This window comes from Stegostoma tigrinum, chromosome 14, assembly GCF_030684315.1.
Source record: "Stegostoma tigrinum isolate sSteTig4 chromosome 14, sSteTig4.hap1, whole genome shotgun sequence".
NCBI lineage: Eukaryota > Metazoa > Chordata > Chondrichthyes > Orectolobiformes > Stegostomatidae > Stegostoma > Stegostoma tigrinum.
This window is the reverse complement of record NC_081367.1, coordinates 56,988,557-57,007,518: the sequence shown is the minus strand read 5'-3', so window position 1 is coordinate 57,007,518 and position 18,962 is coordinate 56,988,557. Positions and strand designations below refer to the sequence as shown.

Here is an 18,962-nt window from a genome sequence, read left to right as displayed (position 1 = left end):
CAGTGGTCCTGAGAACAATCAACCAAGACTCTCACTGGTGACTACTAGTCACCGATCCCTGTTATGATGAACATCATGAGCTATATCGTGGGCTAATGGATATTAGATGATGAAAGTCACTTTGATTTTCATTACCAGCATCACCTCTGCCCCCAGTCGCAATGGTGATATAGCTTGCTGTAACATCTTATAATTGAAAAATTCATCACTGCATTTTATCAATGTCTCAGAATGCCAGAAATGATCTGGGATATGTTGGATAGATTCACCACCACAAATCCGTCTTGCTGGTATAAGCCTAAGCTACTGATACCATGCAGGAATAGATACCCACATGAAGTCTTAGGCACAAGTTTGATCCTAGTTAAATAGAATATGTTTAATACATTTTATTTATATTATTTAATAGCTAACTACACCATATATGAGATACTTAAGTGTCTTGTGAAACATATGGTTAAATTTAAGGTTATGTTCATATTCCAGTTATTAAAACATTGTCACATAATATCGGTAATCAGCACAGAACCAGAAGCAGAGCTGAATAATGGAGAATTGGTTACCTTCATCCAGGAACAGATTGGCAGAGTTTATCTTGGGATGACAATTAACCCTTTCTTAGGTCCTGGCTGACTTATAGAAGACTATTGAATTGGCCTATGAAGAGTAGGTCTTCATTTTGGGTGGCATGGTGCCTCAGTGGTTAGCACTACATCCTCACTGCACCAGGGAGCCGGGTTCGATTCCAGCCTCGGGTGACTGTGCGGAGTTTGTACATTCTCCCCGTGTCTGCGTGGGTTTCCTTCGGTGCTCCGGCTTCCTCCCACAGTCCAAAGATGTGCAGGCTAGGTGGATTGGCCATGCTAAATTGCCCGTAGTGTTCAGGGGTGTGTGGGTTATAGGGGGATGGGTCTGGGTGGGATGCTTCAAGGGGCGGTGTGGACTTGTTGGGCCAAAGGGCCTGTTTCCACACTGTAGGGAATCTCAAAAAAAATTTAAAATGTGAATTATGGCAAGCAAAAAGAGGAACTATTTCTGCTGGTAGGGACATTAAAAATATGAGGGTTAACATTAAACTTGGGAGCTGGACTGATTGAAGTGGAGAGAGGAAGAACTTCTCCACACAAAGCAAAATGGTATTCCAGAATAATAAAATGTGAGGCTGGATGAACACAGCAGGCCAAGCAGCATCTCAGGAGCACAAAAGCTGACGTTTCGGGCCTAGACGTCAGCTTTTGTGCTCCTGAGATGCTGCTTGGCCTGCTGTGTTCATCCAGCCTCACATTTTATTATCTTGGAATCTCCAGCATCTGCAGTTCCCATTATCTCTGGTATTCCAGAACTCTCCTTTACAAAGGCTGTGGATACTGGATGAAATTGGAGCTTTTAAGACAGTGATTGTTAGATTTTTGTTGGCTACCCAAATTAATGGATCAAAAGTAAATAAATATAGAGTTGAAAATTAGATCAGCCACAATGTAATGGAATGATGGTGCTTGAGGAGGTTGAATGGTCTTATGCTCTTTCTATGTTCCTAAGATTGAACTGGGTATCAGAATATGTAGAACTATGCCAAAGCACTAATGTACAGCTTCAATGTTAGGACAGGGCTGAGAAAGGGAGAAATAGCATACAATGATATTTGCACAAATAAACAACAGGCAAGATAGATAAACGGATTCACACCAATAAAATAAGGCTTGCTGCATAGCCAGAGGAATTTTAGCTGTGATCTAAGAGAAGCAGGAGCATCACAGGAGGATTGCTTCAAGGTCAGACATATTTTGCTTCCTCTGACATATATCTTCTATAGGTTTTCCTGGTGGAGCATGCTGGCCGTCGATCTCTCTACATAATAGGCCTGGCAGGGATGTGCTGCTGTGCATTTCTAATGACAATTGGACTGGTTTTCCAGGTGAGTGAAGTTGATGCACGAATACAGAAAGCAAAATCCTCAAACCCACACATATACAGCTGTAAAAATGTAAATAAGTTATATTTGCATAGTGCCATTTGTAGCCTTAGGAGCTCTCCATAGGCTTCACAGACAATGGCAAAACTCTTAAAGTTTATTCACTCACCATCAAGACATTTGGTCCCCCAGCAGAGTTTACAGAAAGGTTACTTTTACTCTTTGGCTATTGTTTAGCTGCTTTTAATTGGATCCACAACACAGAAACAGGTCCCTTTCATTTACTCTAGACATCATTAGAAATGTCTTTTCTCTTGAAAGAACTAATATGCTAATCAAAAAAGAAGTTACTTTGTTTTCTTGACAGTTATTACCCTGTCTATCTGTGAAATAACTGCACAGAGGCCAGTATCCCATCACCATTTATTTACATGTACACCATTTTTTTGGCTGTTACCAGCCAAATCAAAGCCATTACTTAAACTGAAGAGCCCTTCTGACATTTCTGTTTATATCTGTCAGCCACAGCTCACTGGTTAACAGCCCCCAACACATAGTCAGTATGATCCACCTGGCTATGGTTCCAATTACAACAACAGCCTGTACTCACTGAAACTGATGCTGTTGCAAGGAGGGAATTCTCTTTGTCTCCAAATTCTCAGTTATTCAAAACTGCTAATCAGCTGTTTATCAATTGGTTTTTCAAATATCTATCAAAGACAGCCATTGCTTCTACCTTGGTGCGCGTTTGGCTCCAACAGGGTGTTTTAACTGATATGCAGTGTTTATGTTATATCCTATAACATCAGAAGCTGAATGATAGTATAGCATTGAAAGATCCAATGGACATTTATTAAAACTCACTATTATGTTGAAATATTACATTTGAGTAACATTGAGCAGGGGAATTGAGTTTAAGAGCCACAAGGTTATGCTGCAGCTCTGTAAAATCCTGGTTAGGTCACACTTGGAACATTGTGTGCAGTTATGGTCGCCTCATTATAAGAAGGACGTGGAAACTTTAGAGAAGGTGCAGAGAAGATTTGCCAGGATGCTGCCTAGAATGGAGGGCAAGTCTTATGAGGAAAGGTTGACAGATCTAGCGCTTTCCTCATTGGAGCAAAGAAGGATGAAAGGGTACTTGATAGAGGTGCACAAGTTGATGAGAGGCACAGGTAGAGTGGATAGCCAGAGACTTTTTCCTGGGGCAGAAATGACGATTATGAGGGGGCATAATTTTAAGGTGATTGGAGGAAGGTTTGGGGAGATGTTAGAGGTAGATTCTTTCCGCAGAGAGTGGTGGGTGCGTGGAATTGGCTGCCAGCGGTGGTAGTGGAGTCAGATACATTAGGGACATTTAAGCAACTCTTGGATTATCTTGGATAATAAAATGTAGGTTTTGCAGGTTAGTTTGGTCTTAGAGTAGGATAATAGGTCAGCACAACATTGTGGGCTGAAGATCCTGTACTGTGCTGTAGTGTCTTATGTTCTATGTTCCTGTTCTATGTTCTATTTCTCAGGTCCATAAGTATCTGGGATAATATTACATTGTCATGTTATGTTATAACAGAGGAGTATGCTTTCATTGTGTTTTTAAAAATTCATTCACGGGATGTGGGCATCACCAGCTAGGTCATTCCTAATTGTAAGAGGGAGGTTGAGAGTCAACCACATTGCTATGGGTCTGGAGTCACACATAAGCAAGACCAGGTAAGGATTGCAGTTTTCTTCCAAAACATCATTAGTGAATCAGATGGGTTTTTCTGAAAATCAGCAATGGATTCATAGTCACTAGACTCTTAATTCCAGATTTTAATTGAATTCAAATTCTACTGTCATGGCAGGATTCAGTCCGGGTCCCCAGGGCATTACCTGGGTCTCTGGACTAACAGTCCAGCGACAAAACCGCTAAACAATTGCCATTGAAATATAGAACATGAGAACTTTATATCTTCAAGTCACTTGCTGTAATACAGTGATGATGCCATGGGTATAACTTTTAATGGTATGCTGCCTTATGAATCATCAGACATAACACAACAGACAAGCCTCTTTCACTGTCTTATCCTATCCTATCAGCATATTGTACTATTCCTTTCACTTTCACATGGTTATCCAACTTCTTCTGATGTACCGTAACTAACTTTTGTGGTAATGTCTGGTTAAAGACTTTTTTTGTAAATTTTCCGTCTGACCTATTAATGACTATTTTATATTTGTCACCTTATCTAGTTCTGGGCTGTCAAAAGTGGAACGATTTTCATTGCATCTACCCTTTTGTATCTCTTCATTACCATAAAGCTGTCTATCTGGTTCCTCTTCAGCTTTTGCTTCAAAACTAAAATCCCAGCCCATACAAGCCTTCCAGTTAGTTCTAGCCTCTCCCTCTTGGTTTGATTCTTGTTTTTGATGTCCTTTTATTTTAATTTTGAAGACCCTCGTTCACATGGGGCCAATTTATTACCTCGGATAGAGGATTGGCTAGCCAACACAAAACAGAGGGTTGGCATAAGAGAATTGGCAAGATATAACTGGTGGGGTGCCACAGGGTTCGGTCCTTGGGCCTCACCTATTTACACTCTGTATTAATAACTTGGATGTGGGGATAGATGGTACCATAGACAAATTGTAGATGCCACTATCATAGATGGGAAAGTAAGTTGCAATAAAGAAATAAGAAACTTACAAATGAATATAGATTGGTTAGCTGATGGAGTTTGAAGTGGATCATCATAATGTGATCCATTTTGGTTCGAAGACTAGAAAGTTAACTGATTACCTAAATGGAGAGAAACATCAGAATGTTTGGTGCAGAGGGATCTGGATTTCCTTGTGAATGAATCACAGAAAACTAGTATGCAAGCACAGCAGTTAATAAGGAAGACAAGTGGAATTTTGGCACTTATTGCAACAGGAATAGAGTGTAAAGTTGGGAAGTGTTGCTGCAACTGTACAAGGCATTAGCAAGACCACACCTGAGCTATCATGTACAGTTTTAGACTCCTACTTGAGAAGTGATATAGTTGCACTGAAAGAAGTTCGGGTGAGATTCACTCGATTGATTTCAAAGATAAGGTTTTTCTTATGAAGTGGAATTGAGCAGTTTTGCCTGTATTCATGAGAGTTTAGAAGAAAGAGATGAGATCTAATTGAGGCATATGAAATTCTAAAGAAGGGTTACAAAATAAATCTAGAAAGTTTTAGGATAAGGGGTGGCAGATTTAAAAGAGAGATGAGGAAAAATTACTTCTCTCAGAAGGTCATGAATCTGTGCAATTCACTACTTGAGAGCAGTGGATTTGCAGGACATTAAGTAAATTTAAGATGGATAAAGCAGGTTGAGAGATTATGGAGAGCAGGCAGCAAAGTAGAGTTGAGGCCAAGATTAGATCAGCTTTCCTTGTATTGAATATTTGAGCGAGGTCGAGGAGCCGAACTGCCTACTCTTGCTCCTGGTTCTTATGTTTCTATGTTCCTTTTCTCCCCTCAGCACAACTTCACCTGGATGAGATACCTGAGCATGTCAGCTATCTTTATCTTCGTAGCCTTCTTCGAGATTGGACCAGGCCCGATCCCTTGGTTTATCGTAGCAGAGTTATTTAGCCAAGGGGCACGGCCAGCTGCTATAACGATTGCGGGTTTCTGCAATTGGACCTGTAATTTCTTTGTGGGAATGTGCTTCCCATACATTGCGGTAAGGGAATTTACAACCCGCTTTTTCAATAATATTTAATTCTGTAAAGACATAATCCAAACTGACATCTTAATGTGCCTTTGTTCAATACAGTAGTGTCTGCAGGATTCACTTATACTGTTCAGTGTTACGCCAACATGCTAAAGACTATTGTAAAATCATGAAATCCTAAACTCCATCAAAATTTGCATTTATTTCACACTTTACACATACGGGAGGACAGGTCAGAGTAGTAGAATTCCAAATGGTTTGGACCCAGGCAATGTTAGAGCAGTTAAAATTAGGGATGTGCAAGAGACCAGAATTAGAGAAGCAAAAACATCTCAGAGGATAACAAAGTGTGAAGCTGGATGAACACAGCAGGCCAAGCAGCATCTCAGGAGCACAAAAGCTGACGTTTTGGGCCTAGACCCTTCATCAGGGAGGAGTCTAGGCCCAAAACGTCAGCTTTTGTGCTCCTGAGATGCTGCTTGGCCTGCTGTGTTCATCCAGCTTCACACTTTGTTATCTTGGATTCTCCAGCATCTGCAGTTCCCATTATCTCTAGCATCTCAGAGGGTTATGTGCTGAAGGAGCTTACAGAGATAGGAGAGATCTTGAAAGTCTTCAACAATATCAAAAAGTTGCTTAAACTAGGAGACCAATTGTATGTTGGTGAGCAACAGGGATGAGTAAGGGGGAATTGGTGTAAGTTGGAACACTGATGTATCACTGTAGCAGACAAAGGCTTCATTTTATTGAGCAGATGAAGTGAAAATTAAGAAGCACAGTGCCCAGTTATGTAGACAGAAACAAGGAAGAACACAATTTTATTCAATTTTATTGGCATGACTCTGATCTCAACAGATCAGAATGTTGTTTTATGGAACCATGGAATTTTTCAGCAAATGACGAGGCCATTCAGCTCATCACATTTGCACTGATAGTTTAAAATACTGCCCATTCTAATCCCATTAAGACCATAAGACCATGAGACATAGGAGCAGAAATTAGGTCATTTGGCCCATCGAATCTGCTCTGCCATTCAATCATGGCTGAGAAGTTTTTCAACCCCATTCTCCCGCTTTCTCCCCATCACCCTTGATCCCCTTGATAATCAAAAACCTATCTAACTCAGTCTTAAATGTACTCAATGACCTGGCCTCTACAGCTTTCTGTGGCAGTGAATTCCATAGATTCACCACTCTCTGGCTTAAGTTGGTTCTGGTTCCAGAGATTTGCAGCACTTCAGGTGTGGAGCCAGGTTCCTATGCAATCAGTTTCCTCCTCAACCAGGAAACAAGGGAGTAAATTCCAGACACCATCCACCCACTGGTTGAAAAAGCTTTTCCTCTGATCTCCTGTCCGTTTTAATCAAGATTTGCTCTGCATTTGCTCCAGTGGAATGAAGAGTCAGGAAAATAATTGGTGGATCTGATCCAGTCAGTTTCCCTGATTGAACAGTTGGATGAAATTATACCCTAAGAGCTTGTGATGCAGAAATCCCTTATGACCATATGTGGATATTCCAGTTTATCGCTACGGTTCTCAGAGTACGGGTGTAGTATGCATGTGATCACAGTTGGGTAGGAAGTCTGATGATTGGAAAATGTGGTGAATTTGAAGGTAATGGGGAACTCTTCCAATCCCCAGTTCCAGGCACTTCCCCATTATAACCAATGTGAACCTAGAGAATAGACTGATGTAACAGGTTTAACCATTGATCAGGAATTACAGTTGTCTAAAGAGACTTGTGACATGAGGGCTGTTTCACTGAAGCAGACAAGGTTGATACGAGGTGTGATTGATAATTATAAAACAATGAAGGATTGTCATACAATGTAAAGGGTAAAAAGTGCAGTCTCATATTGGAGCTTAAGCAATGTGGGGTCATCAACTATTCTAAGATTGTGAATAAGAAATTTCTTAATGTAGACAATTTTTGGAAGATGGAAATACTTTAATAGCTGAGTGCTTTAAGGAAGATTGGCTCAATATTTGAAACACAGGAAATTTTAAAATTGTAGGTTGGTTATGTCACATAGGGCCAATTGGCTCATCCAGCCCTAACTGTCTTTATGCAAGAGCAACTTATTTTGCCATTTTGCCACAACCCTAAAAATGATTCATTTTGGGGTGCCACAGCAAGTGCTTGAAGCAGAGTGCTTTAAAGAAAATCAGTTCAATATTTGAAACGGAGGAATTTCTGTGGTGTTGAGACAATGGGATTGAAACAGGGCTATGGTGATTCAGAGGGATTATTAATAAAGTCGCAGAATCACAGAATCCCTACAGTGCAGAAAGAGGTCATTCAAATGTCTGAAAGCATCCCACCAAGACCTAGGTCCCTACCCTAACCCCATAGCCCCCATGCACCATGATAAATCTACTGAGCCTACACATCCCCATTCAATGTGGACAATTTAGCATGGTCAATCCATCCAGGCTACACATCTTTGGACTGTGGGAGGGAACCAGATCGCCCAGCTGAAACTTATGCAGACACAGGGAGAATGTGAAAACTTCACAGTCAGCCAAGGCTGGAATCAAACCCAGGTTCCTAGAGCTGTGTGGCAGCAGTGCTAACTACTGAGCCACAGTAGTTTAAATTACTTTTAAATCACTTTTAAACCACCTTTAAATTACTCCACATTACTCCACATGTTGGACCAGTTGAACCAATTGTGCAATAAACATTTATGGGGTCTACAAATCAAGCACAAAATTGGGATTAGTTCTGATTCAGCTAATTGATCACCATCTCTTTTTAAGACTTTCTCTCCATATACTCTCTACAGGAACTGTGTGGCCCATATGTATTTGTCATTTTTGCTGGGCTTCTCTTTGGTTTCACCCTGTTCACACACTTCAGAGTACCCGAGACAAAAGGCAAGACATTTGAACAGATTGTGCAAGGATTCCGACAACAGAAATCTACAGCAGAACAATTCAAAGCTTCTGCTACTGAGCTGGAACATTTGGGCAGTGCAGAGGCCTAATGGATGCACAAAGGGAAAAGGTCAGAATCTGAAACTTTCTTCTGTGCAAATTGATGTGAAAGGATTCAAACTGAGACTGAAAGAGGAACCATGTAATGTGATATACCAGTACCTTTAGGAAAACATGTTGGAAAATTGCTGTGCCTCTTCCCTATCTTCAACAGTTGGATGAAACCAGAACCATCGACAGTGCATACTGGTATTGTATGAAGAATGACTAAGTGAATGCATTTAGTAAAGCAGATTTTCTAGTACAAGCTGGTTCAAGTCTGGGCTAGATCCTGGTGTAAATTGGATCCCAGCATGGCCTGTAGTGCTTCTTTTTTCCTTTGCTCTAATGCTTGCATGGAGTTAGACAACCAAGATCAATCTACTAATCATCCATGATTAGTCTTAAATTTCTGGTGATTCCAGGTTAATTCCTAGATGTGGTGTGAATTGCCCTGGAGGAACATCATCAATTTCTTTTTCTCTCTGTTTTCCTTGAATAGTTTTACTTGAAAACATTTGGAGATGGGGAGAAACAAAATATCCTTTTGACTGACAGTTGAATATTAACCAATTCCCTAGTGACAACCATCAATGAAATTAGGGCGCAATAATAATTGTGCTAAGGAACAACAGTTTAAGATTGCTCTGTGTGGAATTAGTCAATGAATACTTGTTTAACTGAAGCTAATTGACCAATTGTCCTAAAACAGAAATTAACCCCATTTATGTTCAATATATCAGCAACATATGTTAAAATAACAGAACCACTTCAGACAAACTGATAAAGATTTTGGAAATAGAATATAACTTTTTTGTGGGGGGAGGGGAAAGAGAAAGGTAAAAATGAAATGGTGCCTATTGTGCACTCTGCCTGACCTTTGTTTCATTGATTTTTAATGCAAAGGGTGATGGTGACATGATTGTATGAAGGACACATGATGATTCACTGCCACACAAATTATGGCTTTCCCTACTTCCTTTAATTGAATGCCATGTTTTTTAGTGTGTTATTGCCATGCAGCTTTAAGGTTACCATTGGTTACACAACAGTGTTCTCAAATCTTGTCAAGAGGAATATTAGCAAGGATTTTGTGGTTTTAATGATACCATCATTAGCTTATGAAACTGCCAGAAACTTCTGCCATCCACAAATGCACAGTTAAATGTGGAAATCCAGAAATTGCTATTTTTTTGCTGTTCTGTAAGTGTCTTGACAATCTTTCAAAATCACTGATGAAAATTGTACTATCTAAGTTGTAATCTTGCTGTTAACAATCCACAAGAAGTTACACCTCATTAGTGAGGTTTTTCACAGGTTTTTAACAGTGTATTTCATTACAACCAAAGTGGAAAAGCTCAGCAGTTCTGGAAAAACTCAGTTGTACAGAGAAAGTAGAGTTAAGGTTGTGCATCCAGTCTCCCTTCTTCAGAAGGATGCACAATGTTAACTCTGCTTTCTCTGCATAGATGCTGCTAAACCTGTTGAGTTCCTCCAACAATTCATGTTTTTGTTCTAGCATCTGCAGGTTTTTTTTGGTTTTTTTTAAATTTAGTCACAACCACTGCTGAACAATCAAAACTAATTTTATAATTGTGTAGAGTAAGAAGTTTCCATTTTGACAAAAGAAATCCATAATTTTAGAATAGTATTTTAAAATAATTTTAAAAAGTGAAGGATAATCAGTATATTCTATTTCTTAGTTTGCTACCTTTGAGAATACTTCAATGTTGTCAGTTTGCTTCCTCTTACTCGATTATATCACAATTGCTGGATGCCTGGAGATACCCTAAACTTAATGCCAAATTCAAATCAATATTAAGAAAGGGGAATTCACCATCTGAGATAATGTTGGAACCCTGTGAGCTTGGTTTTCATCAAGATCAGCAAACAGAATAATCAATTCTCCAGTGATCTGAAGAGCAATTATTTTGCACAAATTTAGGCTATTTAAGCAATGCGCATTGCTTCTCCCCACCTCCTACTTGTAGTCCTTCTGTTATGGTTTGAAAGGGAGGTGACAGTGCACTGCAGGTCTCTGGAGGAGATCAGGGGTGGAGAAGTACTTGCATACTATTGCTAAGTTAAATAATTTGCCTGTAATTGTTCATTTCTTTGAAAATAACTTTTGCGTGACTGCTGAAATATTGAAATGGCAGAACTGAGGATTGAACTGAATTTTCCATCTGGTGGTTTGCTGGCACACCAGCTTCTGTGGAAGCAACAATAGAGACATTCATTGATTCTGTCCTCTAGGTGATGGACTTTGCATCAGTCACCAACCCTGAACCCATCAGCCATCGGTGCTCCCATCCAATCATTTGCCTCTGAGAGCCATTTTAGATTAATTTGGCAACCTCTCATTCCTGATCTCAAAACACTCATAAGGAACATAGCATGGAGCTGGATTGGAGAGGGATGGGCAGGCTGAGTATGTGATCAAAGCATTAGCCCTCGGTTTCTTGGATGTTGTGATCCGGAAGCAATGATGTAGAACTATGCACACCAACTATTCATGGAAACCAATCCATGGAGCAACGTATCACTCACTGCCTGTCTTTCAGCAAATGTCATCTGCTAAGCAGAGATTTGTAATGTTTGAGGATGGATTTACGTCCCATTAACACATCTAGTGCTATTTTTAAAACAGACTAATGTACAATTTATAACAGTAAGTTAACAGATTAAACAGTTGGTTACCGGAATTTCTTTCATGACTTTTGATTTTTTATGAAGTGAAAGGCGACAAAGAAAGCCTCTCTGATGTACTGTATGTCTTTAAAACATGTTAAAAGAAGATGATGATCAGGAAAACAGTTGAGCTGTTGTGTCCAGGAGGAGCTGGAATATTACATGCTCTTTATTTCTACCATTTTCCTCCCTTATTTCAGATTTGCAGCTTTTTGCCCAAGGGTTCTGAAGAAGAGTCATACCGGACTTAAAATGTTAACATTGGGACTCCCTTGAATGGCATGGGGAAGAATGTTGGAAACATACAGCAAAAATGAAACAAGTCCGAAAGTTCCTGATTTTTCCTTCAAACTTCAAACGCTGATTTCAGTATTTCACTAGAAAGCAATGACTACCATTTTCCATGTCTTTGCATCACATTATTAGCCCAACTCATCTGATTTATATGCCATTTCAGTATTTCTGTTCTTATCTGAGAAATGTGCTGAACATGGCCTTCCAAAAGGCATTTGATAATAGTGTCACATAATAGCCTTGGGAGTAAAGCTATAGCTCATGGAATAAATAGGACAGTAACAACATGGACACACAAATGGCTAATAAGCAGGAGAAAGGTTTGTAGCAGAGCTCTCTGAGTCAGTTTTGGAACCATTCCTTTCCTGATATCTATTAATGACCTAGACATTGGTGCTTGGGGAATAATTACCAAGAATTTAAAAGTTTATGGATGGTGCAAAACTTTGAAAGGACAGTGAAGAAATGTCAAAATGACATTGACAACTGGGTGGAAAGGCTAGACAGATGGCAGATGAAATTCAATGCAGAGAAATGTGAGGTGATAAACCATAGTTGCAAGAACATGCAGAGACAGTATAAAACAAAGTGTTCTACCCAAAAGAGTGTGCAGGAGCAGTATGTGTGCAGAAGTCTCAAGATAGCAGGATAGGTGAAGTAAGCAGCCAGGATTTGTCAAAGATATGTAGAGTCCACCATCAAGGAGGCTATGCTGAACTTGCAAAAAGCAGTTGTTCAACCTCAGATGAAGTATTTTGTACAGTTTTCAGCAGAACACCTCAGGCAGGATACAAACACAGTGCAGAAAGTGATTCTAGAGATGAGAAATTTCAGTTATGAGGTAGAGTGGAGAGGTTAGAATGGTTCTGCTTGGAAATAAGCCCGAGAGGAGATTTGGTATAAGTTTTTCAAACTTAAATGGGACTGGACAAAGTAGATAGGGAGAAACTGTTGCTGCTTATAACAGGATCAAGGACCAGAGGGCACAGATATACGGCCATTTGTGAACAAAGTAATTGTGAAGTGAGAAAAAACAATTTCACATAATAAGTAGCTATGATATGGAATATACTTCCTCAAAATGTAGTGGACGCATGTTCAATTGAGGCAATCAAGAGGGTATTAGGCGCTTTAAATATAGATAATATCTAGGATTATGGGGCAAAGGCAGGGGAATGGCACGAAATCACGATGTTTTTTCAGTGAACCAATGCAGATATCATGAGCCAAATGATCTTTTCTGTCCTCATAAATATATATGGTTCTGTAAGTCAAATAGCCAGATGGCTTCCCAGATGCAGGACCCTATAGACTGCACCCACATTGTTACAGGTGCCCTGACATCAACCTGCCCAATTCATAGTTTCCAGCTTGTCAATGTTCAATTAATATGTAACTCGTGATGCCAGAATTTGGAGGTCTGCACTGGATGACCTGACAGCTGTCATGATGCATATGGAAGAGACAATTATAGGTTCCTGCTCCTATCCAGGGTCCTTGGGTTTTACTAGGATGGCTGCTGGGAGACAAGGATAGCTGATGACAACTTTGCAAACCCCTCAGAGCTACGCAGAATGAAGATATACAGAAAGCGACTATAGTTCTGTGTGTGTGTTTCCTCCGGTTTCCTCCCACGGTCCAAAAAGATGTGCAGGCTAGATGGATTAGCCATGCTAAATTGCATCTAGTGTCCATAGATGTGTAGATTAGGTGGGTGAGAGGGGAATGGGTCTGGGTAGGATGCTTCATGAGTAGGTGTGGACTTGTTGGGCCTCAGGGCCTGTTTCCTCACTGCAGGGATTCTATGATTCAATGAAGGTCCCTTTATGAGGAAGCTTTGATACCTGGATCACTTCAGCACGGAATAATTGTTGTAAGAGACCACCTCTAGTTATTTTAAAACAGTGGATCAAAAATGAGAAAAATTGACCCAGCCTTTAAAAGTGGAGAATGGACATGGGTTGTCTGCAGTTTGGGGAAACAGGTCAAGCTAACCAGTACACGAGAAACAATGTTACTTTTTGGGGACATTGAGTCTATGTGAACTGGAACCAATTGTTGTTGGAGCAGAAGCACCATAGCAACAACCATCTAATGGTCAGATTGTAGATTAACACAGGCCTTGTAAGGGAAATGAAAACAAGAAAATTATAAAAAATCTCCAGGTATTGGCCACATCAATTTCTCTCTCTCTCTCTCTCTCTCTCTCTCTCTCTCTCTCTCTCTGACTATGAAAGTAACTGATTCCCATTTTCCATCAGAACAGAAAAACTGTAAAAAACAATTCTAAAACGAAATGGAAAAAGCAAGACCCCGGATATTTTGTGTGTGTGTGTGTGTGTGGATGAGTTGGGCTGGTAGGGTGGGGGGGAGGAATTTTAAAAGGGGTAATGTTTAACGTTATAAGGGGCCAACCTGCATGGAGATTAGAGCTACCCCTGACAAACGTGGCTGACAACATCTTTACAAAGCCCACAGTCTGATACACAGACCGTCAGGCTCCTTAAAATAAGATTAAGTTTAAGCTGTACAAATCAGATGCCTTTCCTTTTACAGTTCACCTTTCACAGGTGCATTATAATAAATAATAGGGCTTTTTTTTTGTTACTGAAGAAACCTAATGTAATTTGCTTTTGTCATGAGTAAAATGCCAAGGAGAGGACAAGGTAACTGTGGCTGACAAGGGAAATCAGAGGCTGCATAAAAGCGAAAGAAAAAGCATTCAATATGGTGAACACGATTGGGAAGCCTTTAAAAATCAGCAGAGGTTAAGGGACGATGTGCTGGCGTTGGTGGGGGTTCAGAAGAAGATTACAAGAATGATCCTGGAGATTAAGGGCTTGTCATATGAGGAGTAGTTGAGGACTCTGGGTCTGTACTCGGAGTTTAGAAGGATGAGTAGGGATCTGATTGAAACTTACAGAATACTGAGGGGCCTGGATAGCATGGATGTGGAGAACACTAGTTTGCACTAGTATGAGAGGCCAGGATCCAAGGGTACAGCCTCAAAATGAAGGGACAGCTCTTTAGAACTGGGATGAGCAGGAATATCTTCAACCAGAGGGTTGTTGATCTGTGTAACTCATTGCCGCAGAAGGCTGTAGAGGCCAAGTCATTGAATGCATTTATTTCTTCATTAGTGAGGAGGTCAAGGGTTACAGGGACAAGACAGAAGAATGGGGTTGAGAAACATATCAGACATGACTGAATGGCGGAGAAGACTCAGTGGGCTCCTATATCTTATTGTCTTATGATAACAGACTCTCAAGTTGGGATTTTTGTTAGTTTAATTAAATTCTCATATTTGTGGGCAGTCTAAGAATTTCCTGGACTTGATTTCCAGCATCACCCAGCATTGTCATACAGTGTAGCCCAGAAAGGATTATTTTGCTATGCTGTGCCATTCACAACTTGATCTGACAAAGTGGGGATGCACAGGACATCGGAGATTGACAGCAATCTTCGGAGGATGAAAGTTAGGATGAGGATCAGGGTATTAACTGGAAAGGGCATCCACAAAAGCATAGCAGAACAATGCATCCTTGAGCATGAGAAGCCAGAGAGAATCTAATTGAAACCAGTTTCCTTTAATTGCACAACTTTCTCTCGCTTTTATGGCGAGCAGCTCTGTTTAGCGTAATGGGCATTTGGGCCTGGTTATTAGAGAGACTGATGACTGCTTTCTTTTATCCATCTAACTGTATGCTTGATATCTTTCAGTGATCCCACTTTCAATATCTAACCATTACATGCCCTATTGACTATAAGGAAAAAGCGGCAGTCAGTGAGATTGTACCATGTGATACTTGTGAACTAAGGTTAAGTTGCTCTTAGGGCTTCATTCAGCATATAATACCAAGTGTGCAGTGAAGGTTGTCATGATAGACTTAATATTAAGAGCAATCCTTGAGGCTTCTGCTTTTGACCCTTCCATCATTGGTAACCCTTCAACATTGCAGAATATTTGTTGATTGCCAAATTGTTCTGAAATGCTTCAAGATCCTGTAAATTAATGTTTAGCTTGAGACAGGCAGTACTTAGTGTCATGGTCTGTTGAGAGAAGTTGCACAATGTTGGAGAGTGGACATGTGAATTGCCCATTGAACATTTCCAGCTTTGAATGGCAGTGATGTGTCTTGAAAATGGTGATACATAGAATGAGCCATTTCCTCCAGGGATGTACAGAATCCTCACTGGTGGTTGTATATGTGGAAGATGTGTGCAGGCTAGGTCCCATTCCTGCACTTTGTTTTTAACCACAGTGTTGCCTCAATTAAATTCCAATGTCTTGGCTGCAGCCAATGATGTCATGGTTCTAGGATCTCTAACACCTGAGTTTATCTGCAGTCAAAGAGTTGGATTCTTATTAGTAATGAGCAACACTTGGCAATTACAACTGCTTTTATCTTTAGAATATCTGAAGAAGCTGCTCATTTCTGAACAGGTTTAACAGCAACAAAGTCACTAGAGTAATTTTTTTTATTTAACCAGGGGAGGGACACTACAACTGCACCACAAGCAAACATTTGAAGAGTCCAAATGCACAAATATATACAAAAGTGGAAGATAATTACAATAATGTATCACCCTTCCCATCTCTACATCCTCTTTAATGATTTTCTTCCTTTTCTTCTGACTACATCTAAATAAAGTCCCAACTTCTACATCTGGAGTGGAGAGAGCCTGTTGTGTAATTGGACCTGTCACTATGGAAGATATGGTCAGTTGTATCTAGGGGTGTCTGGGCCTAGAGGACCCTAGCTTTCTGAGGGTGTCTTGCCCATATGTAAGCTCAACTTCCTCAGTTTGGACTTCTGCAGCCTTTGACATTGGGAATGTGAAGGGGCCAGACGCCGCTAGAGTGTTCTGAGAGGAAGCCTTTGGTGTCCTTTGTGTTGCTCTGTTTTTCAATTGGATTCCACTAGCAACCTCTGGTCTTCCTAAGACGAAGAAGTGAGGTCACTTGCTGAGCATCAACAGCTACAGCAATGGAGTGCAGGCTCACATGCATAAGTGAGACATTGAGTGAGCTGGACCTGACTTTCCAAAGGGGTCGCTGACTTGCTCGTGGAGACAACCAGATACATGCATACTGAGCCAATATGGTACTAATATCTTTGGTGGACACCTCCACTCTTCAATCCAGGTTACCAACGGCCTCTCACAAACCTGGCTACTGCCCCAGTGTCTGTCTGTGCACTTTAACAAAGCCATTAATGGCTGGAAATCTGGGATCATCTACTCTCTGGGGCTGAGCAGGTGTTCAGTTTCTGGCTGCCATCAACTTTGCTTTCTCTTCACAGATGCTGCAGACCTGCTGAATTTCTCCAGCAATTTCTGTTCCTGTTTCAGATCATCAAGATCTGCCCTTCTTTGTCTTATTTTAGTGTTAATAATAGACCAGGGTCTTCACCATGAAATGGGGCTCAGCCTGGGAGAGGTAACTAGGTCAGGATGTGGGGAGGGAGCTAGTGTGGAGGGGCATGTTGCATGCAAAGGCAGGGAATTCTTTTCAGTGGGAGCACCTTTTCTGAGAGGCTGGGTCCCCCAATTAGATGCCTGTGAACAAGGGACATCTCCCCCTACCACCAGCTGGTAACAACGTGCGCCAGATGAATGCTTTTCTACAGGAGTGGTCACATTCAACCCTGAGCCACTATTGAATTCCGAAGGGAACAGTGATAATTAAATTGAAATGGTTCATTAGCTAGTCTAATTGCCATCCCTCCATAAGCCCCAATTACTGCATACTTAATCCAGAAGTTTGCCCTTGGTTGAGGATCACGTGTGGAATCTCCAGGACCCATATTCCAGCAACTCGAACTAGTGAAGAGTTTAGCCCCAGTTTCCTCTGACTTCAATTCTATCTTCAGAGGAACTTCCTTGACTTATTTATGTACAATTTTCTACAGTTACCTGCCACCCAATTGACATTCATCATGTAGAAAATATGCAAGTGTTCAACAGACCCTATAATACAGGTGGACTTTGTTTTTAACAAGAATAATTTTTGGAGATAACAGTTGACTTGAATTTTCAGCCCTCTGTCATTTTTTAACTACTCCAGCTAATAATTGCTTCTATTAGTGTCAAAAGGGTTCAACCAGTTGAAAGCAAATAAAACGTAATCAATAACCAGAAAGATTAATGAGTTCAGTGAGCAATTATTTATTGCTGCAAAAAATTTGATGATTAAGCTCACTCCTTTCCACGCTGATTATGTGGTAGTGCCGTAGGAATGAGGCCCTAATTTGCTTTTACTGTTCATTGCAAACTTTGGGAATGACAGGCTCATATAGTATTTGCTGTGGACTTTGTGACTTTGCTGTGTCAAGGCTGATTGTGAAAAGCAATCCCTGTGCACTAAGAGAAGGAATGCTGTAATCGGTCAGCTGTTTTGAAATTGCAATGCTAGAATTGGTCACTTCTGACTTACAAAGTTAAAGAACAAACCCATTGCATTTTATCTCTTGATCATTTTCCAGTAATCATATACCACCATCCCTCCCCCAACTGTACTGAAAAAAAAGTTCCATGTTTGGTGAGGCCTCTTCTGGAATAGTGTCCTGTTCTGGTGGCCCAGTTATAGGAAGGATATTCTTAAGCAGAGAGGGTTCTGAGGAGATTTATTAGGACGTTGCCGGATATGGAAGTTTATAAAATCATGAGTGCTTTAGATAGGGTTAATAGTAGGTGTTTTTTCCCTGGGGCAAGAGATTTCAAGTCTAGGAGAACAACTTTAAGATGAGAGGAGAGAAATTTAAAAAAGACATGGGGGCAATTATTTTTTACACAGTTGGTGGTTCGTGTGTGGAATGAACTTTCTGATGAAGTTGTGGATGTGGGTACAATTACAACATTTAAAAGACATTTGGATAAGTACATGCATAGGGAGGGTTTGGAAGCATATGGGCCAGTAGCAGGCAGGTGAGACTAGTTTGGGATTATAAGATAATAAAATGTGAGGCTGGATGAACACAGCAGGCCAAGCAGCATCTCAGGAGCACAAAAGCTGACGTTTCGGGCCTAGACCCTTCATCAGAGAGGGGGATGGGGGGAGGGAACTGGAATAAATAGGGAGAGAGGGGGAGGCGGACCGAAGATGGAGAGTAAAGAAGATAGGTGGGGAGGTAGGGAGGGGATAGGTCAGTCCAGGGAAGACGGACAGGTCAAGGAGGTGGGATGAGGTTAGTAGGTAGCTGGGGGTGCGGCTTGGGGTGGGAGGAAGGGATGGGTGAGAGGAAGAACCGGTTAGGGAGGCAGAGACAGGTTGGACTGGTTTTGGGATGCAGTGGGTGGGGGGGAAGACCAGGGCTGGTTGTGTGGTGCAGTGGGGGGAGGGGATGAACTGGGCTGGTTTAGGGATGCAGTAGGGGAAGGGGAGATTTTGAAACTGGTGAAGTC

At 40.9% G+C, this 18,962-nt stretch overlaps 1 protein-coding gene across 2 annotated transcripts in view; it reads left to right on the top strand.

The window, feature by feature from the left end:
* slc2a2 (solute carrier family 2 member 2) overlaps nucleotides 1–13,893 on the top strand; it is a 41,837-nt gene extending 27,944 nt beyond the window's left edge. The window contains exons 9-12 of one of the 2 annotated variants that reach the window (XM_048542742.2): nucleotides 1,814–1,915; nucleotides 5,403–5,606; nucleotides 8,384–8,604; nucleotides 11,465–13,893. In XM_048542742.2, the coding sequence (XP_048398699.2) occupies nucleotides 1,814–1,915; nucleotides 5,403–5,606; nucleotides 8,384–8,584 (507 nt within the window). In that variant the 3' untranslated portion in view covers nucleotides 8,585–8,604; nucleotides 11,465–13,893. Of the gene's footprint in view, nucleotides 1–1,813; nucleotides 1,916–5,402; nucleotides 5,607–8,383; nucleotides 11,279–11,464 lie in introns of those variants that run through there. The other variant, XM_048542741.2, reaches the window with a different exon arrangement.
* Nucleotides 13,894–18,962: the final 5,069 nt, after the last annotated feature.